This window comes from Miniopterus natalensis, chromosome 1 (genome assembly GCF_054644295.1).
Source record: "Miniopterus natalensis isolate mMinNat1 chromosome 1, mMinNat1.hap1, whole genome shotgun sequence".
Classification (NCBI taxonomy): Eukaryota; Metazoa; Chordata; class Mammalia; order Chiroptera; family Miniopteridae; genus Miniopterus; species Miniopterus natalensis.
The window spans coordinates 85,877,807-85,905,519 of record NC_142081.1 but is presented as its reverse complement, the minus strand read 5'-3'; the positions used below and the strand labels follow the sequence as shown (position 1 = coordinate 85,905,519).

Below are 27,713 nucleotides of genomic sequence, written 5' to 3'. Positions count from 1 at the left end.
CAGATTTCTAGCCCCCCCAAAAAATAAACCTAATTAAAGAACAAGTGAAAAATGGGTTTTAAAGGCACCATTTGTATAAAATAATACTGATACCTATTTGTTGGCTTCAGACTTGGCTATGCACAGAATTTAATTGCTTTATAACAATACTATTAGCTTCCCAAAACATCCCAAGCAGAGCTCATTATAGTTTCTGACTGCAAATTTACATGAGAAACTATTTTGAAAACTACTACACACTCTAATCTGAATTTTGAGGAGCCAAGAATAATAGTCACACACCACAAACACAAGAAAGGAATAGTTAAAGAGAAGTACCCAGTACTACGTGCCGGGCTCCTGATGTGGCACTCTGCGTATGTAACTCACCCAGTCTTCACAAGCTGTGGGTAGGCACCATTATCATCCCTTCACAGATCAAACAACTAGGTGCCCGGAGAGACTGAGTGATTTACTATGAAGCCAGTCTAGCCCAAGTCCATGTTTTCAAACACTACACTTTTTGCTTCTTAAAATGAAAGTTACTCCACAGGAAATGTAATGGAATTACATTTTAATACACATCTATTTCCTACAGGAAGAAAGGAGTTCTCAAAAGAGAACTGAAGAAATATTAGAGATATTACATATTAATAGAAACGGGGTTTTCTTTTTTAAAATAACTAAATAATATTTAAAATACAATGTACCAATAGGGCGTAGAATACCTTGAACATAGTGACTGAAGTGTCTGTATTCATATCTTTTAAAAACATGAACATTTTTCAAAATCATTACCAACCTGTTTTAATTTATATGTGAATAAGAGCACTTTGGCTTGAAGAATACAAAAAGAGTACTACCAACATTTGAATTTTTATTTTACTCACTGAATGTGTATGTACATACCAGGGATTAAAATGGGTATCAACAATGGTGTGATCTAAAACTGATTATTATCATTCACTTCGTATAGTTTATCAACTAAAGTACATTCCAGTCTTCTTTCACCTGTTCCTTGTGGCTGCCGTTTTAATAAAGTGCCACTGGGTAGCAGCTTGATGAGCCTGAAATGTCCCAGAACTTCAGACCAGGTAAAAGGCCCAGAGAGAAGATGGAAGATCATGAAAAGAGACATCAGATGAAAGTTGAGCTTTGTGGAAATTCCATACCAGTTCTTCCAGGCAGTCCAAAGATCACTGTATAGAATAAAACCAGTTCTTGAAGCAAAGCAGTAACCATTATGCCTGTGTACTAACTGTTCTTTTCCCATTGGTGTTTGTGGAATTTTCTGTACTGCTACTTTTTATGGATTCCAACAAGTTTTTAATTCTTTCACTCGCAGGCTTCTTCCTTTTCTTCTTGGCATTAGACATACTTTTTGCTACAGAAGGCAGCAACAGGGCTGCCAGCCCCCATGGCTGATTACTTGGTGGGGAAGGGTGATCTTTATCTTCCTGATGTAGAATCCAGGCACTTTCTCTGGCCAGATCCACAAATTTTTGCAGCTGGCTTTGACTTACATTTTTGCTGATATTGAGAGAAGTTTCAAAAGGATTCTGAATGTGCAGTGGAGAAGGTTCAGGTTTGTTCTGTTCCCTTCCCTATAGATTATTACAAGGATGAAAAAAATACATACATACATGAAAGGCTCAGATATAAGAAGAGTTTGGTTTAATAAAGCATCAAAAACATGTAAGACCTGACCGGTGTGGCTCAGTTGTTTAGAGCGTTGTCCCGCACACCAAAAGGTGGCAGGTTAGATTCCCAGTCAGGGCACATACCCAGGTTTCGGGTTTGATCCTGTCGGGACTCATGGGGGAGGCAACCAATTGATGTTTCTCTCTCTCTAAAATCAATAAAAATTAAAAATAAAAACAATGTAAAATACCAGGACTAACTTTACAGAGTAAAGTTCTTTCCTAAGAGGATTAGGTATATATGCGTGTTATGCATTTGTGTGTATGTGTGTGTGTCTGTGTGTGTGTGTGTACTTCTGTATTGTAGTTTTATGAATGTTCTTTAGAGAAAAATCAATTTGGTTTATGAGCGATGGATGATGATGTTCAGATAAGAGTATCTGAATTAAGCCAATCAATAAAAGTATCTTAAAATAACAAATGTTTTACCTAAAAGGATAGAGCTGGGAAGGAAAAAAATTTTTTTTTTTAAAAAAAAGGGCAGAATATAAGGTAAAGACACATTTATTTTTGAGACTTGCTAAAAACATATCTACTATAGTGGGAAGAGAGGCACACAAAATTAGAATCTTTAAATTAAATATAGTAATTAACATTTCCTATGTATAAAATCAGAAAGGAAGGAACAAAATATTATTCATTATTCATTTTAACATTATAAATTTCCTATTTCATCACACCTAAAGATCCAACTTAAATAAGGCCCTAGCAGGTATGACATCTCGAAGAAATAAAATAATAAAAAACGGAAGCTATGACTCATATGAGCAGCAATGATCCATTAGCTGATATCTTTTCCTCTTTCAAATGATATCACACGTTACTTAAAAATTACAATACAAATGGTCAAGATTCCCCAATGTGCGTGAGCACCTGTTTATTCCCTAACTTTCTCATGCCACTGCTCAGCAGGGCTCCTGCTTGTCCACCATCCTTGAGCTCTAGGGGTAAGAGCACAAAAAGGGTCAAGAACTTCATCTGTTCAGTGACCTTTTTCTAACCTGGAATCTAATTATAATCAGATTGCATTCCAGAGCTCGGTGTCTCTTTCCCATACTTTTTAAAAGCAAAATCTCCATCAGCAAGACAGAGGTTAGGAAAGAATGAACAAAGCTGAGTTGAAGAAACAGCAAATTTGACTGTGTTTTATAAAGCCACTCTTACAAGGGTTGTAACCAAATGTCCAAATGATAAACAGAACAAACCCCAGCAGAGAACTATCTCAAGTACTGTGGGGAGCCGGCGAGGTGCTGCCCAGGGAAAAAGACCCGGGAGGCCCGCTTGCCCTAGTGTCATCGAGAGAGAAATCTCTGAGGCATTGACCCGAGTGGTGGGCAGCGGTGCTAGCACTCGCCCTGCTCCCCCCGCTCCCCCTCCTTAGGGACTTGGCTAAGCTTAAGATTAACAATGCTTGCATGAGGAGGTACCTTGATCCAGGAACCGTGGCCGGGTTAGAAGTGCAGCATGTCCCAGCTACCAATGATGTATGAACGAGACAAGAATGGGCATGTAGCATGTCCCAGCTACCAATGATGTATGTACGAGACAAGAATGGGCATGTAAGAACAAGGAACTGGACGGAGAGCAGAAACTGGGCAAGGATCACTAAGTTTATGTGCTTCCGCATTAAGTGCGCTATAAGTACAAGCTGAAAAATAAACTCGGGGCTCAGTCACGTACTGAAGCCCTCCTGATCCCATCCTGTCTCTTGTCTTTCTTTTCCAATCCTCACCCCCTCAATCAGGTTACTGCTCGACTGCCGGCAGGCTCCGGCAAAGTACCTCCCATTTATAAACAAATTTTGCCTAGGGGTCTGCTCTAATTTTCTTTTTCAGAGAAATGTCTTATCATTCCAGCTATTCACAGGAAACAAATCATAAATTCACTTGCCTAAGTAAATTAAATCCTAAGAGCTCAAACTGAGGGAATCACTAAAATATATCTTTGAGATCAGATACCAATTTGTTGTTTAGGAACACAAATCCAGTTTTAAAGGAACTGTACGTAAAATTACGCTTTCTAGAAAACTTTTCAGAATATATTCTACATTTTGAAAGATACAGTATTAGATGTTGAAAGAGCCAGCTATTGCTCTTCCAAAAAAACTAGGTGACTGATTTTAGTCAAGTTATACAGCTCCTCTAGGTACCAATTTCCTTATTAGTATCTATTACTGTAGAGTTGAAATCTAATAACATTTGTTAGAGTACTTTGAAAACTAAACTAATTAAATATTAGTACAGTAGGAGAACAGATACCTAATCACTAAATATTAGAATATCATTTACCTGTCGAATATTTATGGAATTTTTATTGAAAGCGAAATTTCCAAAATATTCAAAAAATTCCTTCAGTAGTAATTCTGCAAAAAAAGAAAATAAGAGGAAAGTCTGTTTCAATCCAAAAAGAACAAAAAAGAAAGGACGAAAGAAAAGAGAAGAAAGAAAATACGTACCTAGTGTTTCTGTGTTTCCTGAAGGTTTAATTTGATTCAAGTCACAAATAAATGTGCAGTTGTGGCCTTCTATTATACATTTATCTTCTGCATCTTACATAAACAAAAATAAAAAATATTTCTCATTATTTTTCAAAGATATTTTCTACTTCAGAAAATAAATCTGTAATTAAAAGATCCAAGTTATAGATTAATGTTTCCTATTATTACTGTGTTATATATATTTACAGTTAATAGGATTTAAAATTCCATTTAAAAAATTTAGACTTATTATACTACAGTGCAATGAACATTACATTTACTTTAGCCTACTAGAATTGTCTATCAATAACCAACGATTCTTAATCTATCTTTTGAGGTAATCAATTTTCTAGTTATGAATGAAAATGTAGACAATTCCCATCTTTCAGCAATTCAAATCTTAGCAGCACTATCTTTGATCAGTATTTATTTTGATCTCCATTTCAATTCTTAGCACCTTTCTACGCATTATTTTTAATAATCCATTGAAACGACACAAACTGATGCTCTAAGAGTTTTGAAAAAACCAAGAAATTTCTAAAATGCAGTACTCTAAAGAGATTGGAATTCAGTACAACAAATTTAACAGCACAGTGGACGTAAGCATTCCCCTTTTCCAAGTCTTTATACCTTTAGATATAAAGATATCATCTCCCTAATTATTGATAAATATACAACTACCATAAAATCCCTCACCATTCTAATCTACTTTCCACAGCACAATACTGCTGGCAAACTCCCAATTTTCAAAAAGCAAATAAACGGCCACCTCTATCTGAAAGCATTCCTTACCTCCAAGGTTGGTGCTCCGCCCTTCTGTCCCTTTAACACTAATCTGACTTCATTTTGACCGTATGTATGCTGTCTACTCCCCGACACCAGTCTGGGACTACAAAGGCCACTGTTCTGTCCATTACTGCCTCTCCACCTGGTCTAATACACAAGTGTCTAACATATGGCAGGCACAGAACCAATGGTCTGAATGATCGCTGATGTCTGATTTTGAATGCTTATCTATAACCATCAGAGAAATTAGAAAGGGACAAGGTAAATCAACAGACAAGGTAAAGTCCTACCTGCTCCTCCAACCATGTCTTATGTTCCAATAACACTCAGCCTCTCTGGGAGGCAGCCTATATACTGGTTAAAAGCACAGGCTAAAGATGCTGAAATAAACACAAGAATCTATCTTCACCTCTTCCTAAAACATCACTAAAATGACAGTAAAATGATACTAAATCTTAAAGATAGAGAACAAAAGAGGTAAGAGCAATAAAAAAATTTTAGTTGAAGAGAGATGGACAAGTAGCAAATGACTTAGTGGATGTGAAAATACTGAATCCTAACCCAGCAGTAAGAAAGTGAAGAAGAAAACCAGATATATACAAGAGCCCCTGAGGGTTCAGGGATTGGAGGACCAGGTCTGATTGGAAGACTGGAAGCTTGACGGTTAAAGAAGCACTTCAAGTCCCCCAGATCTCTTCTTCCCTAACTTCACTATGCTAGTAGCCAGGCCTATTCTTCCAGAAAAAAAAAAGATTAAAAGTCATTTCTGGGGAATATGAATAGCTCAGAAGGAATGACCCAGAGACAGTAACATCTAAAATTCCCCCAAATGAAAACAGTCCAGCCAAACTGCCCTACAATGAACATTAATCACAGTCAACAAACTCCACCTAAGCTCAGAGATTCAAATTAACTTTCTGGTTTCTTACTCCAACATGAGCAGAAATTCAAAGATTATCAGACATCTGAGGAAGGCCTCTAACATGAGACTATACAAAATAAAATGAAAAACTATTTAGAAAAAAAGAGGCTAGGCAGAGAAGAATAAATAGAATATTTGCTGCTTCAAGAAAAGATTTATTCTGACAACTAGTAGCAAGTTGGAGACTCAATTACTGTAAAGCACATAAAAAAGCTAAGCAAACAAAAAACAAATAAACCAAAAAAAATCAAGAAAATAAGTAGTTTTAAAAACTATTAACTACAGTCCGGCCAGCATGGCTCAGTGGTTGAATGCTGTCAACCTGGAGGTCACAGTTTGGTTCCCGGTGAGGGCACATACCTGGGTTTGGGGCTTGATCCCCAGTGCAAGAGGCAGCCAATCAATGACTCTCATCACTGATATTTCTATCTCCCTCACCTTCTCCCTTCCTCTCTCTGAAATCAATAAAAACATTTAAAACAAAACAAAAAAACTATTAACTCCAAAAATATAAAAAATTGGGCCAGAAAGAAAATTAATTTTAGTTTACTTCATGGATCAAATATGAATAATGTTTACAAAGTCATAATAATGTAAAGAGTGCATTCCAAAATTATGCTATAGATACATTCAAAATATTAGGAGGATGTGGTGGAGGCTACAGGAGGAAAGAGTTAATTCCTCTTCTTCCATAAAAGAAGTCATGGATGGTGCCTAAACCTAAAAGTTAAGACACTGCAATTCAAGTATTTTATTTTAGAAATATGTATGGTTTAAAATATCAAACAGATCAGCTGTTTGAGTTAATAGTGATGCCCACAGGGAGAGGCAAAAGAAGTAGGAGGAACAAGCTCAGAGGGTGTTATTGCTACAAAGTTAGTAGAACATTTTTACTCTTTATCTATGTGCATGTGTAACTATGATAGAACTGAACTTTAAAAAACAGGTTTTTTTTCATCAGACATTTAGAGAATGAAAAGGGAACCACAGTATATATATAAGATATATAGATAAACACGTACATACAGAATATGTGACAAAGGACTCACATACAAAATATATAAAGAATTCCTATAAATAGAAAATGATAGATAATCCAATAAAATATAGGTGAAAGACTTAAAGAAACCTTACAAGAGATTCCAAAATGGCTAATAAATATATGAAAAGGTGCTCAACTTCATTAGTCAATAGGGAAAAGAAAATCAAAGCTACACATGCATTAAGAATAGCTACCATAAGAAAAAGATAGCACCAGGTATTGCAAAGACACGCAGCAATTAGAACTTGTATACAATGCCTGTGGGGGTTTACACTTTGGAAAACTGCTTGGTAATGTCTCTAAAGTTGAATATACCCAAATTCTACAATTCAGAAATTCCTCTCCTATATCAGGGGAACACTTTGTAAAGTGATGATTGTCTAACCAGTGTGCCCTACACCTGCAACTAATACAAAATAATACTGAATGTAAACTGCAATTGAAAAAATAAAATAATAATAAAGGCTCTGATTTAAAAAGGAAAAATAAATTCCATTCCTACTATATACTTGACAGAAACAAGCACCCGTGTTCACCAAAAGAAATGTGCTAGAATTTTCACACTAACACTACCTGTAATAGTCCCAAACTTCCTATTACCCAAATGCCCAACAAAAATAGAATTAAAAAAAAAATTGGTATATTTACATAACAAAATACTACATAGTGATGGAAACAAATGGTGTACAATACACTAATGATATGAATGAATCTCCTAAAAATAATGTTGAGAGGAAAAACATCACAATGACATACTACATGATGCCTTTTGCATTAGAATAACAGGTCAAATTAGTCTACACTACGAAAGAGGCTGGGGCGGCGGAAAGTATATAGTGACTGGAAGGAAGCCCAGCTGGTGCTTCTAGGGTGCTTTATTCAATCTGATGGCAATTACAGGGATGCATTCAGTTTATGAATATCAATATATATATGTACTTCTATGTGTATTCTATTTCAGCTAAAAAATAAAAGTATAAGCTCTGAAAAGTGCCTAGATTTGAATTCTGGCTCTAGCATGTTCTAACTATGTGACCTTAGGAAATTTAGATACTCTCTCAAAGCCTCTGTTTCTTCACCTATAAGTTGCAAATGGTAATTCTGCCCCATAAGGTTTGCTGAAGAATTGAATGAGATGATGCATAAAATTTATTAGCCAGGCGCCTGACACAGAGTTAACACTCAATAAACTGTTACTAGGTACACAAAGCTACCAATCAGAGCGCTTCTCTATGTTAGGTAGGGTCTCTGCATCAAATTTGTTAAAGATGCTACCTAGTCATTTCTTCCTCAAGCCTTTAACTCCTCATGGGAAAGAACAGGGATCCTAAACAAAAAACTCTAATCAAGCAGGAAAGACCGAACAAATGATACCTTGCACTGGGTTTCCCTTCTCTCTTCCAGGGCTGAATCTTGAAGAAGTCTCCATGTCAAAAGAGGAGGCAGGGAGAACACGGTTTCAGGCAAAGGGACAGAGATGTGAAAAAGGACAAACACCTGAGGATCAGCAAGAAGTTCAAAGTGCGGAAGCACCGCACACCGGAATGAATGCAGAAGAGGAGAAAAAAGAAGCTCACAAAGGGCCCTAAATGCGGCACTATCAAGTCTGGACTTGAACTTACTTTAGGTTCTAAACAGTGGTTAACAAAGTTCTAGAAGTGCTGGACTGTGTTCCAGAAATTCATGCTGTCCTCTATTAAAAAACAAGCAAGCAAGCAAAATATTTTTCATTTTAAAAAGATACAAATAGATAGTCTCTATCTGAATATCAAATGTAAAAAATTCTTTTATAGCGATTTCAAGATATTGCTAGAACTTCAAAAACTAAGTATCTTTGCATTTATTGGCAATGTGTTATGCACAGAGAAGCAACTGAAAAAGCAGCCTGAAAATTTCTCTTACCATGTTTAAAAATGTGAAAAACTTTAAACAACCAATTTGGTATTTTGAAGTAGAAAACTAAAGAATTCCAAAACTAGTTTCATCTGTTTTGACGCCCTAAGATATGAGTTTAAATTTATTTTAAAATAGATTTGGAATGAAAACGTGTCATTTTAAATTTGTTCACAAATCATATTCTTTTCCCAAAATAATAGAACTTTAACCTCTGTACTACACTGAATTCCTGAGAATATCCTCCATATCCCCACTGTACCAAAAATAACACCAAACAAAGTAACCAATATTTAGTGAATGAATGACACCAAACAATATGACCACAGATATGGATGTTGACCTTTATTTCAACCTCAAAAGTGAGAAAATGACCACCACTCCACCTGAAAACTTCCTACTTTTCATTAACCTATCACATTGAGCTCTTTTTAGAGCTCAATTTCAAGCTGTACTTATACAGTGTTCACAGGAAAGGAAAAGATTAGTTATAATTTGGATAAAGGGAAAGTGGCATGGAAGAGAGAATTTACAGAACCAGGAAAAAACGAATAGTATGAACAAGAGCTAAGAAAAAATGTTATGAGAGTAATTACAGTATTAGCAGGAATATGGAACACATGAAGAGGAATGGTGGGAGAAGAGGTTGGAAAACTGAGTTGTGGCTAAACAGGTGAAAGTTCTAAACAACAAGCTAAGTAAACTGAGGTTTATTCTATAAGGAATAAAACCCCTTTCAATGTCACTTTAAACTGGGAAGATTTAAAGATGTATTTTAAAAGAATTTTCTGGCAGCAATATATGGGATGGGTAGGCTACAGAGTGTACATACATTTTGAGTGTATCCCTAAATTATCTGCCTTATAGAAGTTAGTATTTTAATACTTCATATCTCCTCGAGCAATCTACCAAAATTTCAAATTTTTATAATACAAATAGTATACTAATTTTAAAATTTATCTAAGATTGCTTATAAACTTTAAATTAAAAAAAATTTAGGATCTTAAAACATCATGAAACAATTTTTAGAAACTGATAGAGATCTGGAAATAGCTTCGGATTTAGAAAGCCATCTATGAATCTGTGATCCACTCAAAAGCTGTATCTTGGATATGCTTCTTTTTCCAAGCTTGGTCAAACTAATGGAGAGGCTCCAACTGTTTGCGGTCTCATGATAGTTATAAACAACCTTGTCAAATACGTAAAAACAAAACAAAATTCTCAAAAAATTCGACAGGCCTCAGTTTCGCAAATCATCTGCTCTGATGACCCCTCAAAGGCTTAGAAAAATTTTAGATTCACAGGGCTTTAAAATTACAGAAACCAAATTACATGATTGATAAGCACACAACATGGTAATTACATTCACTCAAAACGTCAGAAAGAAAAGAGACTGCTTTTAGTCTTACCTGCTAGGGTTTTTAAGTAGTCCAGTGTTGGAAGAATAGGGGGTGATCTCCTCTGGAGAAAAAAGATGACCATCATTGTAAGGGAGAAATTTGTAATCCAAGCACCAGGAATACTACTTGTTAATGAATGTGCTCGAGCCCAGCAGCGGATACTGAACACCAAGGCTCTCACTCGTGAGTCCAGGGCACCGTATATATAAAGGAGCTCAGAACTTTTCAAGGCAATCCTTCCAAAGAGAAAAATTAAAAAAATTTTCAACCCCCCAAATTATGATTCCCAAAGTAGAATAAAGCACATATCTGGAAACATATCTAAATATATCTTCCTATATCTGAATGTATTCAGAACACCAAGACCAGATAATCAAAAGTATGATGTATTTGCAATATAAAATTTAATGTGAATGGTTGAATATCAAATACATTCATTACCATTAAAACATTCTTCTAAATGTTGACAATTACAATGTAGTTCTAAAACTTAAAATTTTTAAATCAAAGTTCCTAAACATGACTTAAATAAGTGAAACACTATATAAGTGCTCTTTAATAACTATCAATAAAAGTAAGTGAGGGGCTTTGCTCCTCAGTTTTACACCATCGTTATTTAAATATTCTACTTATTTTATCAAGTATAAATGTCTTAAAATTCAACCAAAATTACTTAAGTCTACTACTTATAAAAACCAAAACCCACAAGGATAAAGTGTCTATTAAGAAATCAAACTTCAGAGTCTATTTTCCATAAGTTTCCTAGTCATAATGTTATAATGTAAAGATTAATAAGTAATTTAAAATTTTTTTTTCTTAATATCTTCATTGATTTCAGAGAGAGGAAGGGAGAGGGAGAGAGAGAGACAGAAACATCAATGATGAGAGAGTCATTGATCGAGCCTACAACCCAGGCATGTGCCCTGACCGGGAATTGAACCCCGATCGCCTGGATCCTAGGTCGACGCTCAACCGCTGAGCCACGCCCAGCCGGGCAATAAGAAGTAATTGTAAATATTTAAGTTCCTACTGATCAAAAACATGTCTTGTAATTTCTCAAAGAACAGAGGGCACAAAATCATTTAACAGTATCAACTTCAAAATGTCTAAATCATTTTTATAAAAGCTCTGTGTTTTTATGCAACTTGTGATAATGTTATCTTTATTTTAGGATAAAAATGTTTTATCTATGTAAATGAAGCTAAAAATAAATACCAAATAGTGTAAAATATCTAAAATAAAAAAATAATGCAAGGATTAAAACCCTGAAGCACATTAAAACAAATTTTTAAAAACCTGTCCCAACAAGATAATGAGAATAACACTATCACAGACAAATATAAATGTCATTTTGTTCTATTTTAGATATTAGAAAGAAAACATAATGTTAGAAAGTTCAGTACATATTTTTACTTATTTTTACTCCATGGGCTACTTGAAAGAAATGCAGAAGTACTCAGCGCTGTCTTGTTGGTGAACACTTGAGTTTAATTAAAACTGCTCTAGGTAGAATTTTCTGAACCTTTTTAGTTATGATTACTTATGTAATAGATAATATAGTGAAATGAAATGCATTCAGTGAGAATACTAGAGTTAAAAAATAAACTTCTCAATTAAAAAGTCTTCCCTAATAAGAACAAAAAAGTAATGAGAGTATGAAAATATGCTACAGAACAGAAACAACACAGTCGAAAGCTGCTCACACTACTTTCTGACTTAAGTAAATACTGTATTTGTTTAGGACACAAAGTTGACTGTATCTGGAGGTAATTCAGAGGTCAAACTCAAGTTGCCACTCTATTTTCTAAGTATATATAGAGAAGACTATGTACTATAGGTACATTTATGTTATCAGGCAGCATAAGTAATTACGATCAATGAAATAACAATTCTTCCAGAAGATGATGTTAGGTATGATAACATTTTAACACAATATCCTAACATTTTATTTACAAATACCAAAAAACTAGTATGTATAGCATAAGAGAAAGTATTTCCTACTTTTCAATCCGAGCATTCAAATCTTTAAAAGATTATTATTAAAGTATGTCTAAGAATCCAAAGCCACTAAACTGTTCTGTACAAGAAAAACTATGCTAATCCCTTACAATATTCACATTTAAGATGATAAACTCAAGAGATCATACCTATTGTTAGTAGTCAAATCACACTGAAATCCAGAGGCCTGGTGTGAGAACCTCACCAGGGGACACCGAGCATTTAATATTTTTTGTACACCCACACAACCAGGGCCAAAGTGGTCAAGGCATTCTCCTATCACAGACAGGATCTTCTGAGTTGCGATTCTTTCTGAAGGAACATTTTTCACTTGAAATTCCACCAGAAAATTTCCTGAGGCCTGAGTAATAAAAACATTTGTAAATAGGAGCTTTTTATAAAAAGGAATTTCTTACATAAACTTTTTCAAAAGAATGCTCTAAATCATTCCTGGCAAAAATAAACAAACAAAACAAAAACAAAAAACAATACAGCCAAAAGCAGACTTGATAGTACATGCCCAAGATCAGTAGATCAACACAAGAAAGGACAGTATAAACAGACTAAACTATATATAAGAATGTAATACTTAATAAAATGAACTCTGCAAATTACTGGGGGAAAATTAGTATTCAACAAATGCATTATTAAAAAAAACAAAAACCCTAAGTGCCTACTTTGGTCCAAAAACCAAAGTAAATTCAACATGAATCAAAAACTTAAATGTAAAAAGCACAATGAGTGAATATTTTTATAATCTCATAGTACTGAAGGATTCTCTAAGCATTACAAAAAATTCTAGAACACACAAAAGAAGAAATATGATTACATAAAAATTAAAACAATCTTAAGGCAAAACATACATTCACTACTAGATAAAAGACACATAAAGGGCTACTTTCCCTAATTTATAAAGGTTTTATACATACAAAAGGGAGGAAAACCCAATTAAAAAAATGGGAAAAAGACTTGAATAAGAAATTAACAGAACAAAAAACTAACTAAGAAACATAGTAAAAGATGTTCTTGTTTTCTAGAAACAAGAGAAATTAAAATAATGAGACTTTTCATTTATCAGTCTGGCAAAGACAGAAAGGCTGACAGAATGTATACTTTGATCTAGCTATTAAAATACAAGGACATTACCCCAAACGAAAACTTGCATAAATGAATCAATTTACAAAGCTTCATTCATGCAGCATTATCTGTGAGGCTCTCCAACCTCAAACACTCTCTTCTGGAACTCATTCCTACTAAAAGGATCCAGGCCCCAAAAATGTTAATCATGGAAATCCACCCCCTTACTCAGCTGAGTGGACCAGGCCTGGGCAGGTGATCTAAGCACTGTAGGAGTGTACTATTCATTCATCCAGAGATCTCTATTACGAATTGGAACTGAGGTTTAGAGACAATTGTGTGGCTGAAGTATGTAACTCACAAGTTTTAAGGCAGCTGCATTCTATATCCCAAGATGAAAATGTAAAGAAAATCAATGGAAGGAGAGGGAGAACAGAATGAAGGGGAGAAAGATTTTAAAAGCAAACTTGTGGGGAGAGAGAAAAGAAAGAACACTTGATGAATTCTAGATAGTTTACACTTCCCAGTTCTAGTTCTTTCCTAAGGCTCATCCATGTCCCTGGCCCTGGGTTCTATAATGCTTCCTTTACTACTGTTTTTCCTTTGTTTAAGCTAGTTTGGATTGATTTCTACTATGTACAATCAAAGGATATTACCTAATATAGTTGGCAATAAAGTGGGAAAAAAGATACCACCCTAGTTGTCTAAAAAATAAAGGCCTGGTTAAGTAAACTATCATACATTCATTCCAGGGAATATTTTGTAGCCATTGAAAATGATGCAGTAGATTGAACTGCCAAAACCCTATTAACTGGGGAGGAAGGGGGGGCGGCATCAAGTTATCTGTGTAGATTAAGTTATAATCTATAAAGATCAACTTTGTGTTAAAAAAACTAGGCATTTCTAGTCTCAGTTGGTTGGGCATCATCCAGTGCACTGAGAGGTTGTGGTCAGAGCACATGCAGAGGTTGCAGGCTCAATCTCCAGGAGGGGGTATGCAGGAGGTAGCTGATGTTAAGCTCTTTCTTCCTCTCTCTCTAAAAATCAATCAAGTCCTCTTTAAAAGAAGAAGGGAAAAAAAGCATTTCTACATGAAAAGAAAAAAAATCCAGAATAAAATAAACTATTCAGAGTAGTTATCTCTGGAGGTGGTGGGACCATCAGAGATATTTACATTATACATTTTTGTAACTATTACTTTATGATCAGAAAAAAAGATTTAAAAATACACAAATGTGACATGTATACAAACAATCCCCACAAATCAACATGTTATATTTTCTCTACTGAGTTTTGCCATCTAGATAGATTTCTATTTACTAGCAAACTTCTGTATTATATTAAAAAATAGATATCCCTTAAAAACGTTAAAATTTCAAAAATCTAGTTTAGTTCCTTTATTATAACATCTTTCTAACTTTTGTTTCCTTGTCCATTGTTTTAAAATATAAACACACAAATTTATATGGAAGGAAAAACCCAAACAAGAGGAATCAATAAAGTATAGAGCTCCTTAATGAAAAAGCAAAGAAAGGAAAACATCTTCTATCAAAATTAAGTAGGTCTGACTTCTCCCAAGAAGACATACAAACGGCCAGCAGATATATGAAAAGATACTCAACTTCACTACCTATTAGGGAAATGCAAATCAAAACTACAGTAAGATACCACCTCACATCTGTTAGAAGGGCTATCATCAAAAAGACAAGTAAAATAAGTGTTGGAGAGGTTGTGAAGAAAAAAGGAACCCTCGCCCAGCCGGGTGTGGCTCAGCGGCTGAGTGTCGACCTAGGATCCAGGCGATCAGGGTTCGATTCCCGGTCAGGGCACATGCTCGGGTTGCGGGCTCAATCAATGACTCTTGTCGTTGATGTTTCTGTCTCTCTCTCTCCCTCTCCCTTCCTCTCTCTTAAATCAATAAAGATATATTTAAAAGAAAAAAAAAAAGGAACCCTCAAGTCACTGCTGGTGGGAATGTAAACTGGTATAGCCACTATGGAAAACAGTATGGAGGTTGCTCAAAAAATTAAGAATAGAGTTACCATATGACCCAACAACCCCACTTCTTGGCATCAAACCGAAAACATTCATTCATAAAGATATATGCATCCATATGTTTATTGCAGTATTATTCATGGTGATCAACACATGGAAACAAACAAAGTGCCCTTCAATAGATGTCTGGATAAAGAAGTGGTACATACATACAATGAAATACTACTCAGCCATAAGAAAAAAGGAAATACTGTCATTTGCGACAACATGGATCTTAAGAATATTATGCTAAGCGAAATAAGTCAAAACGGAAAAAAGTCAAGAACCTATGATTTCACTCAAATGTGGGATACAAAACTGAAAGCAGCAAATGAACAAACAAGACAAACAAACAAACAAAAACTCATAGACACAGAAAACAGTGGTGGTTACCAGATAGAAAGAAGGGTGGGAGAGTAGGGGAGATGGTAAATGGTAAAGGGGGTAAAATATTTGGTGACAGAAGAGATTTGATTTTGGGTGGTAAACACACAATGCAATATACAAATGATGTATTATAGAATTGTACACTTGAAACGTAATTTTACTGACCAATGTCACCCCAATAAATTTAAGAAAGATTATGCAGGTCTACAAGAAAAAAGACATATCTGGGATCAAATCATCTAAGGATGACAAAAGAAAGCAATAGAGAGAATAGTATCAAACTAAATGGTAGAGGAGAAATGCTGGACTCAGCTGCAAAGGAAGGGTTAGAACACTCAGAAGAAAGGAGATGAGATTTTTTAAAAATTAAATAATATAAATGAGAATAAAATCATTGCAGTAACAGAAGTGAAAAATGACACCAGTGAAAAACAGGCCTAAGTACAATAAAACCTCGATATAATGAACTTATTTAGGCAATGGAGTGTCTGATAAAGCCGAAAGTTGGTTATATAATAAAGTAGGTTTTCTGAATGAGTATGTTTAAAAATTGACAAATTAGTTTACCTGTTTTTACTTACGTAGACACATTTGTGTAATTAAAATTAAGTATGTATGAAAAGTTTAATTTCACAGAAAAGCTTTCTATATGTATTAAGTAATTTTAAATTTATTCTGAATAGGTCTAGTAAATGCCTGCATTCACGTCACTGCGAGTAAACAAACGCACACAGCTGGGCCATGGCTTAGTGCATTATAGGGCACCAAGTTAAGTAGGACACCAAGTTAAAACTGCTGTAGAAAGTCACATCAGGCGACAACAGAACCAATTACCACCTGTAATGCGGTGTGATCCCATGCGGATCATTCGCTGAACGTTATGAGCGGTGACTCTTGGATTGAAATGTATAGACTATAATTGTAGATATGTAATATTTATGTCGGCAAAATTACTACAGTGTATTTTCCAACATATGGTCTATTCACTAAAATTTGTTAAAAACAATGAATAACAAAAAATAACCTGTTAATGTAATTTTAAGCAAATCTTAGTTAAAATCATTTCATAATTAACAGGGTGTTAATTTTCACATATGACATATGGACCGGAAATTCTGTCCCTTAAATCCAATGTCCATTAAATCAAGAGTTTACTCACACTATTGTCTGTGTCCTTGGGTTATGCATTTATGCATATAAATTCTTTGGTTAATCTCTCCCTTCCTACCCACTCACCCCTGCCTTCTCTCTGAGAATCGTCAGTCTGTTCCATGCTTCTATGTCAGTGAACCTATTTTGTTCATCAGTTCATTATGTTCTTTAGATTCAACATGTTACGTGAGATCATGGTGCAGGGTAGAAGGGGTCAATGGGTAAAAAAGGAGGACATCTGTAATACTTTTAAGAATGAAGATTAAAAAAAAAAAATCAAGAGTTTACTGTAATGGATTTAGGAGCCAGGAAATTGGAGAAACTGTGAACTACGAGCAGGAATGTGACAGTTATTAAAGCTATTCACCAAAATTTCTGCAACGACTTTCTGACAATTAAGGTATCATGTTCCTTCCCCTCTGTGGTTAAGCACAGTCAAATGACCTGCTTTGCCAATGAACTGTGAGCAGAGGCTTCATGCATCACTTCTAGGCAGAGGCTTAAAAACCCAGAGCTCAATCCTCCACTTTGCCTTCCCACTGCTTCAGTGATAGCAGGTGCACAGGAGATGAAACCGTGGTCAGCCTGGGTGCTGGAGAGACACAATATCTAGAGTGTCCTGCTGACTTGCTTTGGCCACATAGCCTTACCAAAAGATAACCAGTGATGTGTAAGTCACTGAAATTGGGAGTCATTTACCAAAGCATAACTAGTCTAATCTGGCTAACATAAGAAGCAAGAGATGGAGAATCACATGAGGTAGATAGACACATGAATTCTGCACAGAAATAAAAAACTGCAATTATGAGCAAAAGTAAGGTCCTCTTAAAAATTACTCTCCTCTATCAGATAGACAAAAGTTAGAAAAATTCTTCATAGACAGCTAAATCAATGAATAATTTTTTTAATGCTTACCCAAGGATATGTTTTTATTGATTTTAGAGAGAGAGGAAGGGGGAGAGGAAGAGAGGAGGAGAGGGGGAGAGGGGGAGAGGGGGAGAGGGGGAGAGGGGGAGAGGGGGAGAGGGGGAGAGGGGGAGAGGGGGAGAGGGGGAGAGGGGGAGAGGGGGAGAGAGGGAGAGAGGGAGAGAGGGGGAGAGTAGGAGGGGGGAGAGGTGGGGAGGAGGAGAGGGAGGGAATATCAGTTGGTTGCCTCCCATATGTGCCCTGACTGGGATCAAACCTGCAACCTAGGTATGTGCCCTGACAGGGAATCAAACCCAAAACCTTTTGGTGTATGGGACAACACTCCAACTGACTAAGTCCCCTGGCCAGTGCAATAAATATTTCTTTTTAATGTTGTTATTCCTCATAGCACTACTTAATTTCAGATAAATTCTTAAAATATTATTGCATGTTCTTCCTAATCTCACTAGTATTATGCCTCTATCTAACAAAAATAAAACAGAAGTTAAGTACCTTGAGCACAGCAATAATTTAGTTAACAGAAAATAGGACTTAGCTACCAATTTTTACCTCTGTTACTTAAATCCACTAGGATATAGAAACCTATTAGAAAAAGAAAAACTGAAAGAGCAAAGGCAAGTTTTAACTTAGGATTTTGTGCTAAAATAATCTCTGTGATAAGTTAGATGACACATTTCACATGTAAGCATCTTTCAAACATTAAAAAATTTATGAAAATTTACAATTTTAGTAAGTAAATAAGTAAATCATCTGTTTAGTGCCTGTGCTACACAGGACAGTCCACATAGTGCATAAGGCAATCAACAGTCTAACACATGCTTCCTAACTGCCCTCAACTCAGGCACAAAGTACTCAGAAGTAAAAGGAAGAAGGAGAGTGCATAAAGCTTTCAAAGAATTTGCTAAGCTTTGCTAAGAATTTGATGAATTTAAAAGAGCTTATGTGCCCGGCCGGGTGTGGCTCAGTGGTTGAACAATGACCTAGGATCCAGGAGATCTCAGTTAGATTCCCAGTCAGGGCACATGCCCGGGTTGCAGGCTCGATCTCCAGTCAGGGACGTGTGGGAGGCAGCCGATCAACGATTCTCTCTCATCATTGATGCTTCAACTCTCTCTCTTCCTCTCCCTTCCTCTCTCTGAAATTAATAAAAATAAATAAATAAACAAACAAACAAATAAATAAAGTGCTTTATGTTTTTCATTATATTTCATTTTTAATGTTTCTATTAGCAAAGCAATTATAATGTTAAGCAAATATTTCAAAGTATACATTCTTAACTACACAGCAAAGTTAAACCTACATACAAAATAATGCCACACTGTTTACTGAGAATGGAGCACTATATTAGTTAAAATATCTTTTTCTAAGTACTAGCTGTATTTCAGAAATCTAAGACCCAACTATAAGTTTCCAACTCCTCTCTCAGCTTCCAACAGAAAATTTTGTTTCTTACTTATATAATAAATTAATACGACTATTGCTGATAGTGGTCAACATCTGTACACTTATTAAGTACTTAACACTGTCCTAAGTATTTCACATACATTAGCACAATCAATCCCTTCAAGCACTGTATGAGACAGATACTACAGTAATGTCCCAATTTTATAGCTAGGACATCTGAGGCACAGAGATGGTAAATAACTTACCCAGGATCATACAGCTAGTAAGTAGAATTACAGAGTCTGGCTACAGAACCTAGGCTTTCAAATATTACAACACATTACTAAGCTCCTTGATTATTCAGTCAAGTCTTTTATTTAAAAGAGTCTAACACAACTGAGTATCTTGGTCAGAAATTTAATTTCAAGTACATGTTAGTATAAGACTTATCCATTCATTTTTATGTGATTTGTATTCTTTGGCCAGTTTCAATTCAGTAAGTGTATATGGAGCATATTAAGTATGCAAGGTACTATGTGGGATACAAAATGAATAGCCAGGGTACCTGTCCTTCCGAAGTTTATGATACAGTAAGACATATATCAACCACTAACTAAACATAACATGGGATTTATAGACAGACAGAAATAGAAGATATAACAACACAGAAGTGATTAATTTTGATTGGACTGGAGAAAAAAAAAATCACGGACAGTTTCAAGATGGCAGAGTCATGCCCTGGCCGGTGTGGCTCAGTGATCAGTGTCAGCTGCACATCAAAGGGTCATGAGTTTGATTCCCAGTCAAGGGCATGTACCTGGGTTGCTGGTTCAATCCCCAGCTCCAATCAGGGCACATGCAGGAGGCAAGCAATCAATGTGTCTCTCTCACAGCAATGTTTCTCTCTCTCTCCCTCCCTTCCATTCTCTCTAAAAATTAATGAAAAAATTACAAAAAATAAAAATAAAAAAGGCAGCATCAGAACTAGGCCTTGAAAGCTGCAAGAATTGACACCTGACAGTCCGGGAATGGAGGAAGAAAGGACTCCTCTCTGAAGGGACAGAAGAAGTGTTTGGTTATTATTCATATTCTAAAAGTCTGGAAATGATAATTAAATTATGTAAGTAGAAAACTAGGTGTGTGAAAATATGTCATGATAAATGATTACTAAAATTAAGAGGCAAATCATTTCAATACTAAGCTAAAGAGATGAACCATTCTAAGTTTATGAGAAGACCCAACCTGTGTTTTAAGAACGCTAGTATGCTGTACAGACTGAAGGTTGGAATACCAAGACATGACACAAGAAATAAAGAAGTAGAAAGCAGGATGTTGTGACAATAATCTAAGTGAGAGTTTATAAGGGACTGTGTGACCATAGCTTTGAGGATGTAAATTAAGGGAACACAAAAGGTAACTTAGAAGCAGAATTAAGAAGACACCCTGGCCAGTGTGGCTCACTGGTTAGAGTGTTAGCCTGGGCACCAAAGGATCTTAGGTTCGATCCCGCACCCTGGTCAGGGCTCATGCAGAAGGCAACCAATCAATGTGTCTCTTTCACACTGATGTCTCTCCCTGCACCCCCTTCCACCACTATCTCTAAAAATTAATGGAAAAAATATCCTTGGGTGAGGATTAACAAAAACAAACAAAAAAAGATGGCAAAAGTGAGGAAAGCTAAAATACTGCTAATTAAGCATATGTAAGAACATTTATTAAAATGTATAAAGGATATTTACAAGAGATAAAAATAAGTTTTGTTTTCAAAATGTTAACTCTGAAGTGTCAATTGGATATCCACGTAGAGATGACTAATAGTTAAAAATACATAAGAAAAGACAGTCAAAAAATCTAACACTTTATAAAAACACAGAAGCCTTTTCAAAGTTGTAATTAACACATCCCTTACAGTTCTGGGGAGGATGGCAGAGATATTGGTTAACTTTACTGTTAGACATGAAGGTTAATAAGAATATGAATGGAATATATAAATTCTAAACTGTGAGAAAAGGGGAGGTGGGAATAAAGAAAGCATTAATCCAATAGCAGGAGGAAAGAAAGGGAATAAAAAGTAATGAAAAAGTATTAAAAATAGAAAATAAAAATTAGAAATTAATCCAAAAATTATCATTAATAATAAACAAATACATTGAACTAAAGACTCACAGATTTGAGTAAAAGCATAAAATTTAGTGATTTGTTGTTTATGAGAGATATAACCAAAATGTAACATATATAAAAGCGGAAAAGAAAAACATAAAAGACATGTGAGGCAAATAGCAAGTGGCCATCTAAACAAACAAAAGAACTGAAGAAAAAAGCATTTAGAAATAACATAATTTAATGATAAATGACCCCAATAAGATATAATAACCATATACCTATATGTACCTAATATAGCCATTGAACGAAACAAAAAAATCAAAAGAATTCTAAGAAGTTAACAAAGCCAAACACCATGAGATTCAAAAACATTTCAATAACTAGATCACACAGATAAGAAATTAGTTAAGATACAGATAATTTGAATAACACAATAAGTAATTTTAGCCTCACCAAAAAACTTCTGAACTCTTGAAAAGAACCATATTGTTTGTATACAATAATCACCAAAAAAATTATCACATATTAAACAAATACAAAGAAAGACTACAATTCCAAAGAATCAATATCAAATAGACCATATTCTTTAACCACAATACTTACTAAGTTTAGAAGTCAAGTTATAATTTTATAAATAGATTTTCTTTACTTTTCTAATATCTTAATTTTAGTATCTAAAGAAATATAATTACCTTCTGAGCACTGAATTTTCCAATTTCATCTAGATCCAAAAACATGTCCAAATCACATCCTAATTTCCCAAAACCGTTCACTGAAGAGCCAAAGGGTCTGACTGCACAATCTGGAAAATATGCAGCTGCTATGTCTTCAATGAGAGAACAGGTGAGATAGCGGAGCTTTGTGTTCTCCTCTGTGAGCTGGAACTCCTTCAAGAGCGTGTTCAGCTGATCATCTATCTAGCTGGCCAAAACAAAAACAAAAAATATAGAAAATGTACAAGTCATATAAAATAATTCTCATTTTACTTCTAGAGATTTAATGACATTGGAGACCTACCTTAAAAATATGCAATCTTTTTTCTTCACCCTTAAAAGATTTTTTAAAATACCCTTTAAAAAGCACTGAGAAATAATGACACTAGCAAAATAAAAGTTAACCAGAATTAAAACTACTACTTTTCTTAGGCAATGAGTACAAAGTATTGTTTTAGGAAAATGAAAATATTAAAATGCTTAGAAGTGGAGGTCAAAAACAACCAAAAAGCTAGACATTTTTTAAAAAGTTGGGGGGGGGGGACAGAAGAACTAATGTTAAAGGCAAGAAACACCAGAAATAAGCATTGCTTCAAGTAATGAAGGCCCAAGATCTATGTTCCCTAAAATAACAATCTTATATACGTGTATGTGTGTATATTGTGTGTGTGTGTGTGTGTATACTAGCATCAGTCATATGACTGATGCTAAAATGATTACATTTTGAAGGTGTGGGCTGGAATTAAATATTTAAAATACAAATCATAGCCTTAAATGTCCATATTTGAAAATATTAAGAAAATAAAAGAACTATGAAAGGCCAGAAATAAAATTTTAAAAATTAGAAAATCAAACCAAACTGTTAATTTGATAAATAAAACCATGAACTGATTCTTTGAAAGGACTACTAAACTAGCTAAACCTCTGACAAGTCTAATAAAACCAAAACTAACATAAACATTATTAAAGTGGAAAAAAACAGACAAAACCAGAAAAAAGATATTTTAAAATTTGGAGAATAATGCCACATACAAATTATGTCATTATGTTGACAAGAGAAAGAAAGCCTGAATAGTCTAATGGCCCAAAACTTTGGAAGAATGTGATTACTTCTGAGGAGTACAAATGGGAATTGTGGGCAGGGAATGGGGAAGGACTACTTCCACTGTTCACTCAACATATTCTGTAGTTTGAATATTTAATAATAAGAACTCGTAATATACAAAATAATGCAAATACATTTTTTAAAGTTGGGGAAGTATACCTATAAACTTACACTTTCAGCATCACAAAGTAATTCAAAAAGCTTCTTGTTTGAAGGAGGAGACTGATTACTACATGGTATACATGACTGTTCAGAAGTCTGGTTTGATGGATTCTTCAACTTAAAATTGAAGAAACGTGATCTGAATGGAATTGCAGCCTCTGTGCCCAGGCTCGGAGTACGAGTTACATTCTGCAGAGAAGTTACACTTTCCTTTTGACAAAATTCTACAACAGCATAAAGACCCTGTATCAAAAACATAAAAATAGAACACATTTCAAAATGATATATTTACCACAATATTTTAGTTCATATTTCAAAGCAATTATCCTAACATGAGAAAATAGTAATTTTTAAAATTTGCAAATGATACGCTTCTAACAGGAGCATTGGTTTTAATCATTATGAACAGATTAAAAACAGGACTACTATAAAGTGGTAATAGTCAAGAAAAGCTGAAAAGAATGCTAAAATAGAAAATTAAAAGGCAAAACAAAAATCCCTCCCACTGGCCTTTATCCCTAAGACAATGGGATTACTTAAAGTATTCAAATAATGAAATCCTTCGCTTATACACTGCTTATAATTCTGTAATCCTCCAGTAAGGAGTCCTATTCTCATATCTCAAAAAATACCTCATTAAAGAAATTTAGATAAGAAAAAAATGTAGGATAGCAAAAGAGAATGTAACTTTATCATACTGCAAAAGGCAAGAAATAAAAATAAGTTATACTGTTTTTCAAATACTTACAAAGCTTTCAAAGAAGAAATGATTATTAATAGGTCCATGTTGGGATAAATACTTGAGAAACTTTTTTTCACTGATTTTATTTGGGCAAAGTATTAAAATAGTCCGCTGTGCCTGTTCTCGTCTTTCTTTCTGCACCTCAGAGAATCTCTTTTTGGGAGTCCCGTCTTCAGAGCCTATGAATGAGACAAAACCATTTACACATACCTGTGTAAAATTTAAAGCACATTTTGATAAGGTACATAAAAATTTTATATCTAACTAAAGCCAACTTTATCCTAATTTTATCTTCTTTCTTCTCTTCTAAGGACAAAGCTATACTACTTCAATTTTCATTTTACCATTCTCTTGTGACTATCATTAAAACTGTCTACTTTCTCTGTTTTGATTTACTATATTCAATGCATAGTGCTAAAAAGAGTTCCACAAAATTTTAAAAGCAAAAGCAGGAAAGTAAAGTCACTCATTTAACATTTCCACAAATACACACATATAAAATCTGTGTAAGTTGTAACATTTCACAGCCTGAAATTTCACAAGCTTGAGTGTAATGAGACAATGAGGTTAGAAGTTTAATATAGTGAAGTTATGACAGTTTTTCTTTGTTAGGGTCTTAATCAGGCTCAAACAATTAACAATGAATTATCAACTATAATGTGCGCAGGGAAATCAAAGAATTTAAAACCTAGTTGCTGCTCATAAAGAGCTCATGATAATTTTACTAAAGAAATATAGGGTACATTTTTTTATTTTTATTGAAAACCACTCTAGAGGTTAGGGGTTTTATAATCACAGGAAATGGAGACAAGAGCTGAGATAGTCAAGAATTAAACACTACTGATCCACTGACCACAAAGAAAAGATCAACAAGTGAACCAAGTATAAGGAAAAAGAAAATCAAGTTAAAGCCAAACACTAAATCTCAGGAACTCACTTAAAAAAAAAAATCTTTTCAATCCTCATCCAAGGACATTTTTTCCGTTGCTTTTCAGAGTGGGAGGGACAGAGAGAGAAACATTGATGTGAGACACATCGAATGGTTGCCTACAGCACTCGCACCTAGACCAGGACCAGGGATCAGCCTGCAACTGAGGTGCATACCCTTGGCCGGAATGAACATGGGACCCTTCAGTCCAAGGGCCCACACTCTAACCACTGAGCCAAACTGGCCAGGGCAGGAACTCATTTTTTAATCCAACATGCTTAACTTATAGTTGGGTGGCTTAAAAGTGCTTCTTCTAAAACTCTGGAATGGTATATTCTAGAGATTATAATCCACCAAATCTAGTATCAGTACACTCGACAAAATTCCAAAGAGATTAAATAGAAAATGTAACTGATGCATGGAAATAAAAGAGGCCTTTAGCCTCATTTTCTTTCAAAAGGTTGTTATAAAACTAATAAAGGAAATACTGCAAACACACTGTGCCTTGATTTCAGCAAACTCCAAGACATCCTCATAGATCAATAAAAAGCTCTTTCTTAGAATTTTTCAAATTCAGGTAAACGATTATTTTTATTCTTCCCTTCATTTGAAGAAAGCTATGAACACGTGAACACGGACCTACTGGTGGCCATGGTCCCCACCATCAACATCTCCAAGTAGAAGAATCAGATAATGAGGCCACCAAACAACAGCTGAGGAAAACAATACCTCACACAGATCACATCCATCCAGTCAACCTTAAAGCAACTATGTCTCTTTCTGGAGTTTGGTTATAGGGTTTGGTATTACTCCCTTTTCTACTGAAGCTAATCTGAATTCGTTTCTGTCACCTGCACCCAAGAGTCCTGAAAATATACTACGTAATTATTATTCTTAAACCAGGTTTCCTTCCACTACTCACATGAAAACTATGTCAAAACTAAGGTTAACATGGAAATGGGAAATTGGTAGATTTTAGCTCATTATAAACATTTTTCAACCATTAGAACTTGACCAAAAATCAAATTCCTTATTTATGAAACAGTGTCTTCCTTGTTACTAGAAAATATTACTAGGGATGTTTCGGCAATGAGTTCCCACACTGAGTGAAAAACTGAATTGGATATTTCTCAAGTTCCTTTCAATTATAAAATTATATGCTTCTAAGTGAGTAGAAAGTGTAGTTATCATCTCTTTTTAAAACTGAAGAAATTCAAATGAGGATTTTGTTACTTGTTATGCCCCAAAGGAGTCCCTGAATGCTTAGCCAGTTATATTAGCCTAATGATACAAAATGAAACACACTTAAGAAAAACAATAAAGCTGTAATAAGTGAGTAGCCTTGGAATCAGAAGGTTTTATTCTTACCTTACAGCTGGGTAAGTAGCACCTAGCCATTTGGACTAGCCTATTTCCTCATCTATCAAATAACGTAATAGTAATTCCTTCCATACCTACTTTAAAGAGTCATATTTTTTCAGAGCATACAAAAGCACTCTGAAATTTAAATAAAATAACTATACAGATGTTAAATTCTAATACTTTCTCTGGTATAATCCTTAGTCAAATTTTCAGTTCCTTAAGAATTTTTAACAGAAGCATCTTCTAAATACAATCCAATCAGCAGTCCAACGAAATGTCATATTAACCAACATTTCTCACTGTTGAGTCTGATGAGGAAAGCAATCCTATCATTTATTTATGGGAAAATATTTTGCTTGCTTAGCTTACTTTAGAACTGTTCCCAGAAACAACTTCATATCTTAAAACTACAGCTCCAAGAAATATGAATTCAACACATTTTGTTTACAGCTCCACTTGAGTCTAAATTAACTCAGCTAATGTGACTGAGTTACTGCAAAAGACATTCAGCTCTTTGAGCCTCTTTCTACATCTGTAAAATGGAGACACTGACACATTTCTTGCTAGACTGTTTTAAGGGTTGCAAATAACCTACACAGTTCTTGGACCACAAGAGGGGTTCAGTAATAGTGGGCTTGTCAATACACAAGCATATACATTCAGAATGCCTGCGGGGCAACAGCCTGTTCCACTGCATGCAAATCTGTTACCAGGTTTATTTTGCGTAAAACGGATAAAAGAAGTCAAAAGCAGTACACTTCATTGGCAAAGCCCTACATCTGAAAGCCAGGAACCCTGGTTATTCATCAAGATTTCACTATACTTGGCCTCTATCAGCAATTTGTATCAAAATCAGATACAACTGTGAATCATGAAGTCACTCACCGGTGTGTGGCATCCATGACATTATTGGGAACATTATTTCGCCAGATTGTAAAATACTAGCAAATTGTGCTCTCGACCTGAACTTTAGAGGTTTAAGCAATTTTACTACGGTGCACAGGAGTCCGCCAAGAAAATGACATCACACGCCCACCACCACCACGCGCAACAGAGACTGCCCCAGGTCGCCCTAGTGATATCAGAGGAGCACAGGACATCAGCCTCACCCTATTGCCAAAGGTTCCACGGCCGTTTCCACGGGCCACACGTTCGCCCGCGATCCCAGTCTCTTCCCCCTTCCCTCGCCCGCGGTCGGACCGGGCTATAGAGCAAACCGAGGCCACGACGCCATCACCTGTCTTCGCGCTCCCCGAGGACTGCTCTTCTCTCTTGGCGTCTGCGGCCACCGTTCCTGGGCAGCTCAGAAGCCTGTGGGCTGGACGCAGGAGCCGACTTCTCTGAGCACACCGGTGTAAAAGGGTCAACTTGCCCACGCCGCGAGCCGCCATTGTCAGAACCGCAGAAGCGCTGAGACAAAAGGGCAAGCGGCTTCCGCGCAT

The 27,713-nt window shown here is 35.4% G+C and overlaps 1 protein-coding gene across 1 annotated transcript; it reads right to left on the bottom strand.

Moving 5' to 3' along the window:
• Nucleotides 1–27,713, bottom strand: MTPAP (mitochondrial poly(A) polymerase). Its single transcript, XM_016196326.2, has 9 exons — nt 27,509–27,713; nt 23,988–24,160; nt 23,249–23,482; nt 21,952–22,176; nt 12,346–12,557; nt 10,208–10,434; nt 4,135–4,227; nt 3,968–4,041; nt 1–1,583 (listed from the first exon to the last, which is right to left on the bottom strand). The coding sequence occupies exons 1-9, from the start codon at nt 27,711–27,713 to the stop codon at nt 1,221–1,223; spliced, it is 1,806 nt and encodes a 601-aa protein (XP_016051812.2). The 3' UTR covers nt 1–1,220.

Coding starts and splice junctions, on each gene's coding strand:
- MTPAP (XM_016196326.2), bottom strand. CDS start 27,713: ATGCGCGGAAGCCGCTTGCCCTTTTGTCTCAGCGCTTCTGCGGTTCTG. Junction 12,558..21,951: donor GAAAATTCAGTGCTCAGAAG/GTAATTATATTT, acceptor TTTATTACTCAG/GCCTCAGGAAATTTTCTGGT. Junction 4,228..10,207: donor CTACTTAAAAACCCTAGCAG/GTAAGACTAAAA, acceptor TGTTTATGTAAG/ATGCAGAAGATAAATGTATA.